Genomic DNA, 12,027 nt, shown 5'->3' with positions numbered 1-12,027 from the left:
AAATACCACGGACCCAAAAATAAGCTTTCCCACATGTACGTGCTTTTTTGTGCATGAAAGTGCGTGCATACGCATATGTGACCTTTGATCAGCAATTCTGCATGAAAGTGCATGCATACGCATATGTGACTTTTGATTAGCAATTCTGTGTGTATATGTGCCTTTGTATATAGTGAACCTGTGTGTATAACATGCGTGTATACCCTACTTAATATATAGCGAACCTGCGTATATACGCGACTTGGTACATAGTGAACCTGCGTATAACCTACATATGTACACGACTTGGTATATAGTGAACCTGCATATATACTCTTCTTTCTTCATTATTTGTAGTCTGATCATCAATTCTTTGCTACTGACCTATTGCACTACGATCTGTCATCTGTGTGAGTTGTCATCAAGGACAACACTTGTATCATAATGCCAACAATCTCCCCCTTTGGACTTGATGGAAAAGCTAACTTGCCATACTAAGAACTGTCAACTTAATGAGTCGTCATTGTACATTATATCTGAGCTGATTCCTTTGATCTGTCCTGCATCCCATGTGTTCTATCACATTTGATCTCTCTTCTGTATATTCATCTAGTTATGTATAAGTGAGATGTTTTGCTACAAGTGGGTTTCCATCAAGTACAACACATGCATCATAATGCCAACAATCTCCCCCTTTGGACTTGATGGAAAAAACCATACCAAGTCACTCTCCCCCTTTGACATCAAGGGCAAAGGGTGAACCAAGATATTCTCTTCCTTGATATACATTCCGCTGTCCATACTCCCCCTGAGTACCTGTTGAAATCGCTGATTGAGCTCCCCCTTTGTATATGCCAAGATGTACCAATCTGTCCATTCTCCCTCCGAGTACATGCTGAAATCTCTGCTCTACTGAAGAGTGTTGTTCATGCTCCCCCTGACTGTAAGCAAGGTCTGCAAAAAGATGTTCTACAAGAAGAACATGAATCTATCATAAATGACCTTCCTATCACCAAAGACTCAAACATACATCCATCTCCCAACCAAGTGGGGATATACCAATATTAACTCATCCACCCACCCAAGTGGGGATACCAATTGTTTATACGTGACTGAAATACTACATCATCTTTCCCATGCATAGTGGGGTTACAAATTACATCATATGACCAAAAGGGATTCATCAAATGACTATAATAGATAGAGAAAAACTATCATGAGTCTTGATATGACCTTTACATGACATTTATAACACAGACCAAACATCTAAATAAGATCATTATAGTCATCAGCAACTATCATACACAATGTATGATCTACTCCATAATCATCTGACAATAGCATCTAGACCAGCAACCTGTATATGTTCATTAGTGTATAAGTCATCAACCTATAACAAGGTATGTCTGCATCAACTCATCCTTTTGAACAGAATTCTGCATATGACATACAAAATCATTCACATTATATCATAAACACCATAGCTATCTTATCAACATCAAGATCCAGGTATCATCACTTGGGAACATCTGCATCAATCAACATATGTAAGTATCAACCTATCATCATATAGGTAAGAACTCATCATCATCATGTCTCCAACAATGCAACTTTGAGTAATCATCCATGTATCCAACACTATGTATCTTGAGCTCAAGATCATTTGTCAAGACTTCTTGATATCATCAACAGCAACAATCCTCATCCACATGAGTGCCAAGAACTATAGGAATCCTGCATCATAACTGTATTATATGATCTTTATGCATATGACAACAGCAACATATGAGTGACTTATCATCAAGCAATGAATATGTGTATTCAAGCTTTGTACTTCTCCTTATCATTATGAAGATCACCATGTAAGCACCATATATGCATCATCAGAGAATCAACCACAAATCTGATCTGAACATCAACTATGTAACCCCAAGAGATTTTGTCATGGACAACTCATAACCATATCATAGCAAGATATATCATTTAGCCATATAAGCATCATCACCAAGGACTACTAACCATAATGCCAACAATGCATTATTAAAAGCTACTAACCATAATGCCAACAATGCATTATTAAAAGCATATGCTCCCCCTGAACCTGTGCCATCTTGCTTACTGTCAGATTTGATCATGCATATATCAACAAGAAGTATCAAGGCATCATCATCATTAATTTAGGATCAAAACACTTTCAAACATCTTACAAGTGTCAAGACATTTCCACACATCATCAACAAATTGTAACCATTATGAAACAGAGCAAATAATGGACTGAATCATATCAGACCCCTTTTCCTGAGCCTGTCCCACTTCTTTTCCTCAAACTAACATATACGTGACCGTGCAGTAACCAACTCGCGTATATACACGACTTCCATTTATGAAACTTGCGTATGAGATTTAGGACACTGAAGTTTTTCACTTTCAGGTCCCTCTGAGTCTATTATGTCTATATATTGTGCTGTGCCACATCTTTCTGACTGTACTTCCTTCTTCTTCCATATCTTCAAGTGTGATGATGTTTTCTCCTTTTGGTATGGTGCCCGTACTTTGTTCCTGCATTCCTTTGCTGTATGTCCAAGCTTGTTACATGCATAACATCTTACATGTTTCATATTCCTTCTATAGCAATCAACAGCTCTGTGACCAAACATATTGCAAGCAAAGCAATATCCCTTAAAGTACCTGGAACGTGATGATCTTTCTGAGTGATAGTCTTGAACCATTCTTCTTCTACATCTGGCTGCAACATGTCCAAGATTATGACATACATAACATTCAACATTATTCATTTGAGGAATTGACCGACTATTATTTCCATAGTTAGGAATAAAATATTTTCTTTGAAGAATTTCTTTCCTTGGTTGTTGATGGGATTGACCTCTCATCTCCTTGTTGAGAATTTTAGATTTTACATTAGAGTCCCTTGTCTTACTTTGTGAACTAGATTCTCCTTCAACAGATTCATGAAAACCAAGACCCGTTTTGATAGCAAGAGACCTTTGACTACTAAGAATATCATCCAAGATCTTAGTACTATCTTGAAATTGTAAGAGCTTATCCTTTTCTTCTAAGTTATCTTTAAGAATATTTACCTCAACCTGATGTTGCTCCTCCTTTTCATGATACTGCTTCTTCATGTTTTCTTCAGCTTTTCTTCCTTCTTCCAACTGATGTCTTAGTTCAAGAACTTCGTTTTCTTGTTTTTCAAGAGCTTGGAGTTGTTCTTTATTCTGCCCTTTTGATTCTTAAAGATATTCTTTTAGCAAGAGGATCGTAGATTCAAGACTTTCATAGTAACTGGATCTATCTCTGAGTTTCTTGATTGTTGTGCTCCTTTCATTGACTTCATTTCTTAATGATGTCACTTCATCTTGCAACTTTTGACATTGATCTTCCTTGTCCTTGAATAACTTCCTTACCTTGTTTCCTTCCTCTAGTTGAGCTTTTAGTTTGGTAGCTTCTTCTTTGAAGGCACATTCCCTTTTGTTCAAGAGATCTTGTTGATCTCTAATTTTGTTTGTAAGCCTTGTAAATTCTGCCTTTATTTGATATCTTTCTTGCTCACCAATAAGAGCAAATTCGGTTGTTTCGCTATCTCTTTCATCATCTTCAAATGGATGGATAAATGTATCACCGGAGTATAACAAATTCATACCTGCTAGTTCTTTTGCTTGTTAGTCTTCATTCTGAAGTGATTTTGAATCTGAAGTGCTTCTTCCACATATTCCCTAATCGATTCTCCCACTGTCATAGCTCTTCTGAGATGTCTTCTTCTTCTTAGGCGCTTTCTTCTTAAGCTTCTTTCCCATTGATCTACGGATCTCCTTCAAGCGATCAAGCTTCTGCCAAAGGACCTGCTCTAATACCAATTGTTGGAAATAATACTGAGAGGGGGGGGGGGTGAATCAGTATTATCAAATCAATATAACTTTTTCATTTCCATATTTAGATTCATATACGCTACTTCAATTAAGGCAAACCGCGTGTATATGCAATTGTGTTTAATGTAACAAGCGTATATCCAGTAAACTTATGATTCAATTAGTTGATTCTTAATGAGTGCATCAAAACATTATTAACCATATGAACACTAAACAGGAGCAGTAAAATAGAACAGATCATCACACACAAGAAGCACACATGAACACCATGATATAAGGTGGAAACCCAATGTGGGTGAAAACCACCTGCTGCAAGTCATCTCGATCTTCTTTTAATAAGAAATTTCTTTTTACAATATTTCTGTACTGGTGTAGTCTTATACCAGTACATAGGCTTCTACCTGCAGAAGGCTACAGCCTTCTCTCGTTCTCCAGCTTCCCTTGGAAGGGAGCACAACCCCCTTAGCTCTTGTACTAGCCGATCCATTTACTAGTACGTAGGTGTTAGCCTACTGAATGCTCCAACCTTCACTCGTTTTCCAGCTGCTATTGGAAGGGAGCTACCACCCCCTTAGCTCTTGTACTAGCTGATGTACTAGTACGTAGGTGCCAACCTACAGAAGGCTACAACCTTCTCTTTCTTCCTCCAGGTACCACGTTTCATAAATTTTCAGACTGGATACTCCTGAAGCACAACACCATAATCTGAAGGCCACGTTTCATCCAATTTTCATACTAGACCCATCAACAACATTGAAGCACAAAATTAATCATCACAACCATACACCCATCAATTACACTTGCATCATCAATCTCTGAATCACCCAATACTAAAACACTGAAACCCTGTCAACAACACAGTCACTAGAACACAGAACAGACAATAGAACTCTGCAACAATAACTAGATCCAACTGCAACTTCAATTATCATATTTCATAATGTATACGCTACTATGAAGAACCAAACCCACGTACATACATGCTTTGACCAAAGCCAACCCGCGTACAGATCTGCAAATATTTACTCATAACTTTTCGGCTATTTTAGACATCAGTCATACCCAGATCATAACATTCATACATTAAAACATGTGTCGATAATTTAGATCTAGTCTATCCATAATCAAACCATATAATGATAAACATTCCAAGCCTTAAGATCCCGATCCATCCTTAGATCTTGTTCTCCATCAACTGTTGAGATTCCTCCTTAGCTTAGATCAAGCAATGCATCATGAACCCATAACCTGCATACTGGATCTCATACTTCATCAGATATTCAAGACTTTCTCCATGCCTTTGCCTAATGATCTTCTTCTCCTTTTATAGTCTTAGGCCTTACTCAATACCATGGTCCAAAACCATTGAGAACTAATACTAGGGACCCAATACCTGGGTTCAACACTTCGGACGCAATACCAAGGACCAAAACCATAGGTCTAAATACCATGGACCCAAAAATAAGCTTTCCCACATGTACGCGCTTTTCTGTGCATGAAAGTGTGTGCATACGCATACGTGACTTTTGATTAGAAATTCCACGTGTATACGTGCCTTTGTATATAGTGAACCTGCGTGTATACCCTACTTGGTATATAGCGAACCTGTGTATATATGCGACTTGGTACATAGTGAACCTACGTATAACCTGCATATGTACGCGACTTGGTATATAGTGAACCTGCATATATACTCTTCTTTATTCATTCTTTGTAGTTTGATCATCAATTCTTTGCTACTAACCTACTTCACTATGATCTGTCATCTGTGTGAGTTTCCATCAAGGACAACACTTGTATAATAATGCCAACAATCTCCCCCTTTGGACTTGATGGCAAAGCTAACTTGCCATACTAAGAACTGTCAACTTAATGAGTTGTCATTGTACATTATATATGAGCTGATTCCTTTTAGCTGTCCTGCATCCCATGTGTTCTATCACATCTAATCTCTCTTCTGTAGATTCATCTAGTTATGTATAAGTGAGATATTCTGCTACAAGTGGGTTGCCATCAAGTACAACACATGCATCATAATTCCAACATTCATTAGTTTTAAAAAATCAATTCTAATAACCTATTTTATTTTCAAGTTTTGAAGAATTTTAAAACACCCATCCAAAATTTAAACCATCAAAATTATTCCCTTTTGAATTAGCTTTTCAACGATTGCACCCATATCCAATATCTTCTACACTTGAATTTATGGATCTCTAATTATTTTATTTTATTTTATTCTCTAATCAATGGATATGTGGCCGCTAAGAACTTTATAATCATGGATTTTCTAATTCAATGCCCTAAATGTAATTCTTTTGCTCTTCTAAGGAGAATTGATCACATTCCTTTCTAATTCACTTCTATTGTGGCTCATATAACCTCTACCCTCCTGTAAACTTGAGTATTTTAATCAATTTCATAACACTTCCTCAATTGTTTTATGCAAAGTTGAACTCCATTTTTTTATAAATTTCATCAACAATTATTTTTGTTATAATGGGAGAGAAGACATTATTTCACACCAAAATTGTGTTTATCACTCTATTAAACAATGTAATAGTACACATATGACTACAATAATGATGTCACAAGATAAACAAACTATCTTGAACACATACTCACTTAGTTGAGAGTATCTCAATGACACACTAATCTAGGAAGCTAACTAGTTGGAGAATATATCGCAACTCCAACTAGGTCTAACAACCTCCTAGAGACTAAGAATACAACATCTACATAGATATGAACTCTACCTAATAATGACCAAAGATCCTAATGATCCACACACGTGATAAAACATATTAGATGTAGGAGTTACATATTCCAACACTCCCCCTTAATGACTACTTACCATAATTTTATCCTTTAAGGTCTTCATTATCTTCTTCTCTATAGCAAATGCATCACTCTGACTTAAAGAACCTACCCAACAGAAAAGTCCATATCTAGTCCAACCTAGTGCTTATTATCTCATATCTTAATCATGCATACATCACCATATTGTTGATGTCCATATAAAGGAACAACTATCCACCAGAATGCATGGGTACGTAATTGTTGTAACCATCGATCTAGTAGGCCATGTCCATTTTTATATATGGTTTAGTAAACCTCTTGATGAAGTTTCCCTAAATGTGAAACTTCAGCTCCTAGATTCTTCAACCAATATGGGCTACTTCAAGTGTTAAAGAACTACCTAATAGATGTTATTGTAGTATACTAGACAAGTTATCCAAGTGATCAGGGACACATGATAGAGGGGCATGCATGTCTCTCTAGGTCTTACACCCATATGCCCTTTATAGGTTACATATATGCAAGTACATACAACACACTCCATCCCATGGAGATACTAGGTACAAGGTCAACTCTTAAATACATCACATCATATACTTGCTGACAAATACAAAGTGTGACTCATATTACCATATGGTCTGTTAGACTCAGTCTTGTCAGTCCTCTGTCAGAGTCTAATTCACCAAGGTTCATTTCTCGTCATTTGCAGTCATCAAATGCCATTTTGGTCAAAAAGAGTCATTTTAATTCTTGAGTCCAGGGTTTTGTCTCCAGAAGTGTGAAATAACACTTGCAGGCCAGAGGGAGGTTGAATAAGTCTCTTACTTCAAAAGTTTCATCATCAGTAATGCTCGAAAATGATCCTTCTCCAAAACTCTGTTTTGGAGAAGAAATCGACAAATTTGTTTTTGTAATAAATTTGCATTTTAAAGTCTTCCATCATGGAGTACTTCGAATACAGGCCCTGGTCATCTTGCTAGGTTCAATAGCTCCATCAGTCTATGTAAACAGGAGGAACAACAGTGAAATTATGATTCAGGCCCTGTAAAGTAAACATCCTACTGCGATTTGTGCCCTGTAAACTAATTTGGGATTTTTCCATGGAGCACAATGGAGTTGATCATCTTGTGGACCCATTGATTCAACATGAGGATATCAAGAGTCAGCAGAAGTCTGAGGAGGAGTCGGCCTTCATAGAATCAGTGTTATCTCAAGAACATATTTCCTGGTCCAGAGTTGCTCAAGCTGCCATTATTGAATCCAAGAAACTATGGATTCTCTCTGCCCCTTCTATAATAGTTAGTGTTTTTAATTTTATGCCCTCTGCCATATCTCAAATGTTTGCTGATCATCTTGGAGAGTTGCAGCTTGCAGGAGCATCCATAGCTAGTGTGGCCATTCAAGGATTGGCCTATGGAATTATGCTTGGAATGGCAATAGCAGTCCAGACTGTGTGTGGGCAAGCTTATGGTGCTAAACAGTACATCATGATCGGAGTCATCTGCCAGAGGTCCATAATAATAATGACTGGAACTGCAATACTCATGGGCATCCTTTACTATTTTTTCGATCCAGTATTGATTGCCATAGGGCAGAGTAAAGAAATCTCTGCTACTGGAGGTTGCATTCGTGTGTCCTTAGATACAAGAATGTTGCTTAACAAAGAGTTTGACCTTCTATCAAGGGAGCTCAAAGTTGTACCCGCGATTCTAGAGCATTCTTATGCTGGTTCTATTCTAAAGAATGTTGTGTTTGGTATCTTTGACGACGAAGGGAATCTTGATTCCAAAATGGATGGTTTCCAGCATACGTTGACAGTTGATTTGTATAATCTGAGTTCTGTTCAATACAAATTCAGTCAGGGAAAGTGTACGGTGCCCAAAATTATGCTTCCAGAAGACATTAGACTGTTACAATTTAAAGCTTTCCATTCCTAGCATATCGAGCTCTTTGTGCATATTAAGGTTGATATTCTTCCAAATCCATGGTTGGAGATTGTTAGTGTTCCGGATCAAACTTTCAATGATGGAGCAATCTGTCATGCTTACGATGAGAGCACAACAAGTCAATCACAAATAAGTAATCAAACTATGGTGAATGAAGTTAGATTGTACATTGAGACTTTTATGAGTGAGATGACGAAATGGGAGAATGATTTGAAGCAACTTGGGACCAAAGTTAAAAAGCGTGAGGATGAATTGAGGAAATTAGAAACCAATTTAAGTGAAGTGAATAGTTCTCTGAGTGACTTGGAAAGAGAGCTCAACAAATGTACCTTTTCTTCAAAAAGTGATGGGAAGGAAAATTCAAATCCATATTCACACAGTGTTGAAGATACTTTAGAAGAAATCAATAGACAGGGAATCACTGCAGCTTCCCTCTGGCTTCACTTAAGTAGGGTGAATGTTCAATCAAGAAAACTCCCTATCATACAGGATGTGGTTGGAGTTGTTGCCTTGTTAGGGAAAGTAGAGGATGATGCCATCAGTCGGGCACTATCTGAGTATGTGGGAAAGGAGAATATGCTCGCAATTGTCTGCAAGTCTCATGGAGGGGTTGAAGCACTTGAACTGTATGATTGCTGTGGTAGCATAAGGACAGAAAGAGGTCTTCATGGGCTAGCAAGTGCCCAAAAAGAAAAAATTAATGGAAGGTTCCATGTGATTTTCCTTGCGGACTTAAGGACTTATGAGGGGGGATTCAATGTTGGTGATCCACAAAAGAAACAAGGATGGAATTGGCCAGCGCAGTGCATAGGATGACTGGCGCGATGCACTGGGTGCGCATGGCACATAGGGACCTGTTCCGCAGTGGAAATTTACATGGGCGCGGCACACTGGTGCAGCGCGGTGCATTGGGTGTGTTGTGCGGCGCACACAGCCCGGAAGCCTGAGAATTGCCCAGATTCACTCCAATTGCCCAAAAACGCGTGAATTCGCCATGTGCCAGTTGTCTGTGATGGAGAACAAGGAGGGGAATATAGCGCATGCTCGTGCCGCTATCGAGGCTGCAGTTGATAATGGCGCTCAGCTTGTAGTGTTGCCGGAGACATGGAATGGTCCATATTCAAATGCTAGTTTTCCAATATATGCTGAAGACATAGATGCTGGTGGAAGTGCATCTCCTTCAACATCCATGCTTTCTGAAGTTGCTCGTAGCAAAGGGATCACAATAGTTGGTGGATCAATTTCAGAACGCAGTGGTGATCGCCTCTACAACACATGTTGTGTATTTGGAAAAGATGGAGAACTGAAAGCTAAACACAGAAAGATACATCTTTTGACATTGATGTTCTTGGAAAGATTTCCTTTATGGAATCCAAAACACTTACAGCTGGCAATACCCCGACAATCGTAGACACAGATGTAGGGCATATTGGGATTGGAATTTTTTATGATATCCGCTTTCAAAAATTGGCTATGCTGTATGCAGCAAGAGGTGCACACTTAATATGCTATCCTGGAGCTTTCAACATGACTACTGGTCCGCTTCATTGGGAGCTACTACAGAGAGCCAGGGCAGTCGATAATCAGCTGTATGTTGCTTCATGTTCACCTGATCGTGACATAAATGTAGGCTATGTTGCCTAGGGCCACTCCACTCTCGTTGAGCCGTTTGGGGAAATTGTTGCAGCAACGGACCATGAAGAAGCAACAATCATAGCAAATATTGACTATTCCCAAATAGAGGAAAGAAGGATGAATATGCCACTTGAAAAGCAGCGACACGGTGATTTGTATCAACTCGCTGATGTTAAAAGATTGGACAAAGAAAAGCATTGATCGCGTTTTACTCATTGACACCCAAAAAATATTGATCGTGTTTTTCATATTCGCAAATGTTATTGTACAACTAATTTTATCTACATTGATTATAGTACCTGCCAGTTTCATCCAATATAAACGACTATGAATGCAATGAATAAACATTCTGGCCAGAAAGGAAATGATGTTGGAGATATGATTGTTGATACATCCGCATCAGATCATGGAAACATTTGAAGATTGCCTTACACCTGCAAAGAAAGTGATAATGCATGAAAATACAATGCCTGAGACACCGCTTCAGAGCCCTGGTGATACCTCTACTGATAGAGATAAACAATATCCAAGGAAAAAGAGAAAATCATCATCAAAAATAGCTGGCATTAAGGAAACCTTGTCTGAGAACAATAAGATGATCATTTCAAACCTTAAGATTACTGAGGAGGGGCGGATGAAATGTCATGAAAAATATTGTAATCTGTTTGAACGGAGAATGGAGATGTATGAGAAATATCTTAACTACCATGCAATGAATGTGCAACAGATGATCAATGTTGAGGCGTTGAAGGTGAAGAGCCAGAAACTGTAAAGCCAAATTAAAGCGAAACATCTACCACAACAAAAAGAATGGAAACAATATGGAGCATATAGCGGCTATGAAAGGCTCTCAGGACACGTTGGGATATATGCTTGTAAAACTAGACATCTGGATGCTGATTATAAAAAAAAAATTGGTTTTAATTCAAACGGGGAAGGTGATAAGTCAAAGCCTAAAATGCCACAAAGACATCTACCGTGGCAAAGAAACAGGAACCAACGGTTTATTTTTGGCTGCAATTGCAAAATCAAAGGATCTATGTTCCATATTCCATCTTTTAATTGGTCATCAACAAACAAAGTGTAACGCTGCTCCTTTTTAGAGCAGACTTTTCCTATTCTCATGATTTTAGGTGAAACAACCCCTGTTCTCATCGATCTGTTTTCTCATTCCTGAGTCTATTTATTATAGGAAAAATTATGTGTAAAGGGTTCTGAGTTCTGGCAAACAGTGGGAGAGCTGTGAAGGAAAACTTCACTGTACAGTTTTTGACAGGGATTTAATGAAAATATATAGCTCTGACTCCTGAGATTCTTGTGGTGTGAATTTAGCATTTGTCTTTTCCTTTGTTTCATATGTAGCTTGTTATGTTTCCATTTCATTTCATAATCATTTCTAAATGAATACTTTTAAGTGAGAAAGGCAGAATCCAGTTTGCTGCTCTGCCTTGGGAAGGTATTCATGTTTTGTGTTTTCTTCTGTTTGATAAGGATTCATCTATTGCCCTTGTCAACCTCTCAGCATTCTTTTCATTCCATATAATTTCAAAATTGAATGCTAAATTTATTGCCTGTCTCGCCTCCTGAGATAATCTGTGTCTCAGATTTAATCTCCCTGCTCACGCTATTCTCGATCCCACGCTGCCCAGAAAACCCAGTCATTTATCAAATTACCCCTTTCCTATCCATTTACTAGCCTAAAATCAGTTCCCATTTTTAGTCATCTCGCACCCGATTGCTCATTTTATCGAGATTGACTGGAGAGAGCCCTCTCCTATCCTCGT

At 38.2% G+C, this 12,027-nt stretch overlaps 1 protein-coding gene and 1 pseudogene across 1 annotated transcript; both read left to right on the top strand.

Moving 5' to 3' along the window:
• Positions 1 to 8,797: 8,797 nt before the first annotated feature.
• Positions 8,798 to 9,424, top strand: LOC149159575 (protein DEFECTIVE IN MERISTEM SILENCING 3-like). Its single transcript, XM_089434345.1, has one exon. The coding sequence runs from the start codon at positions 8,798 to 8,800 to the stop codon at positions 9,422 to 9,424; it is 627 nt and encodes a 208-aa protein (XP_089290471.1).
• A 176-nt stretch (positions 9,425 to 9,600) lies between these two features.
• On the top strand, positions 9,601 to 10,582 carry LOC149159574 (omega-amidase, chloroplastic-like; annotated as a pseudogene).
• Positions 10,583 to 12,027: the final 1,445 nt, after the last annotated feature.

The sequence above is a fragment of the Pinus tabuliformis genome, chromosome 5_2 (assembly GCF_031772625.1).
Source record: "Pinus tabuliformis cultivar Carrire ecotype Pingquan chromosome 5_2, CPIR1, whole genome shotgun sequence".
Lineage (NCBI taxonomy): Eukaryota > Viridiplantae > Streptophyta > Pinopsida > Pinales > Pinaceae > Pinus > Pinus tabuliformis.
Note: the sequence above shows the minus strand (reverse complement) of the source record. Positions and strands in the feature narration are given on the sequence as shown.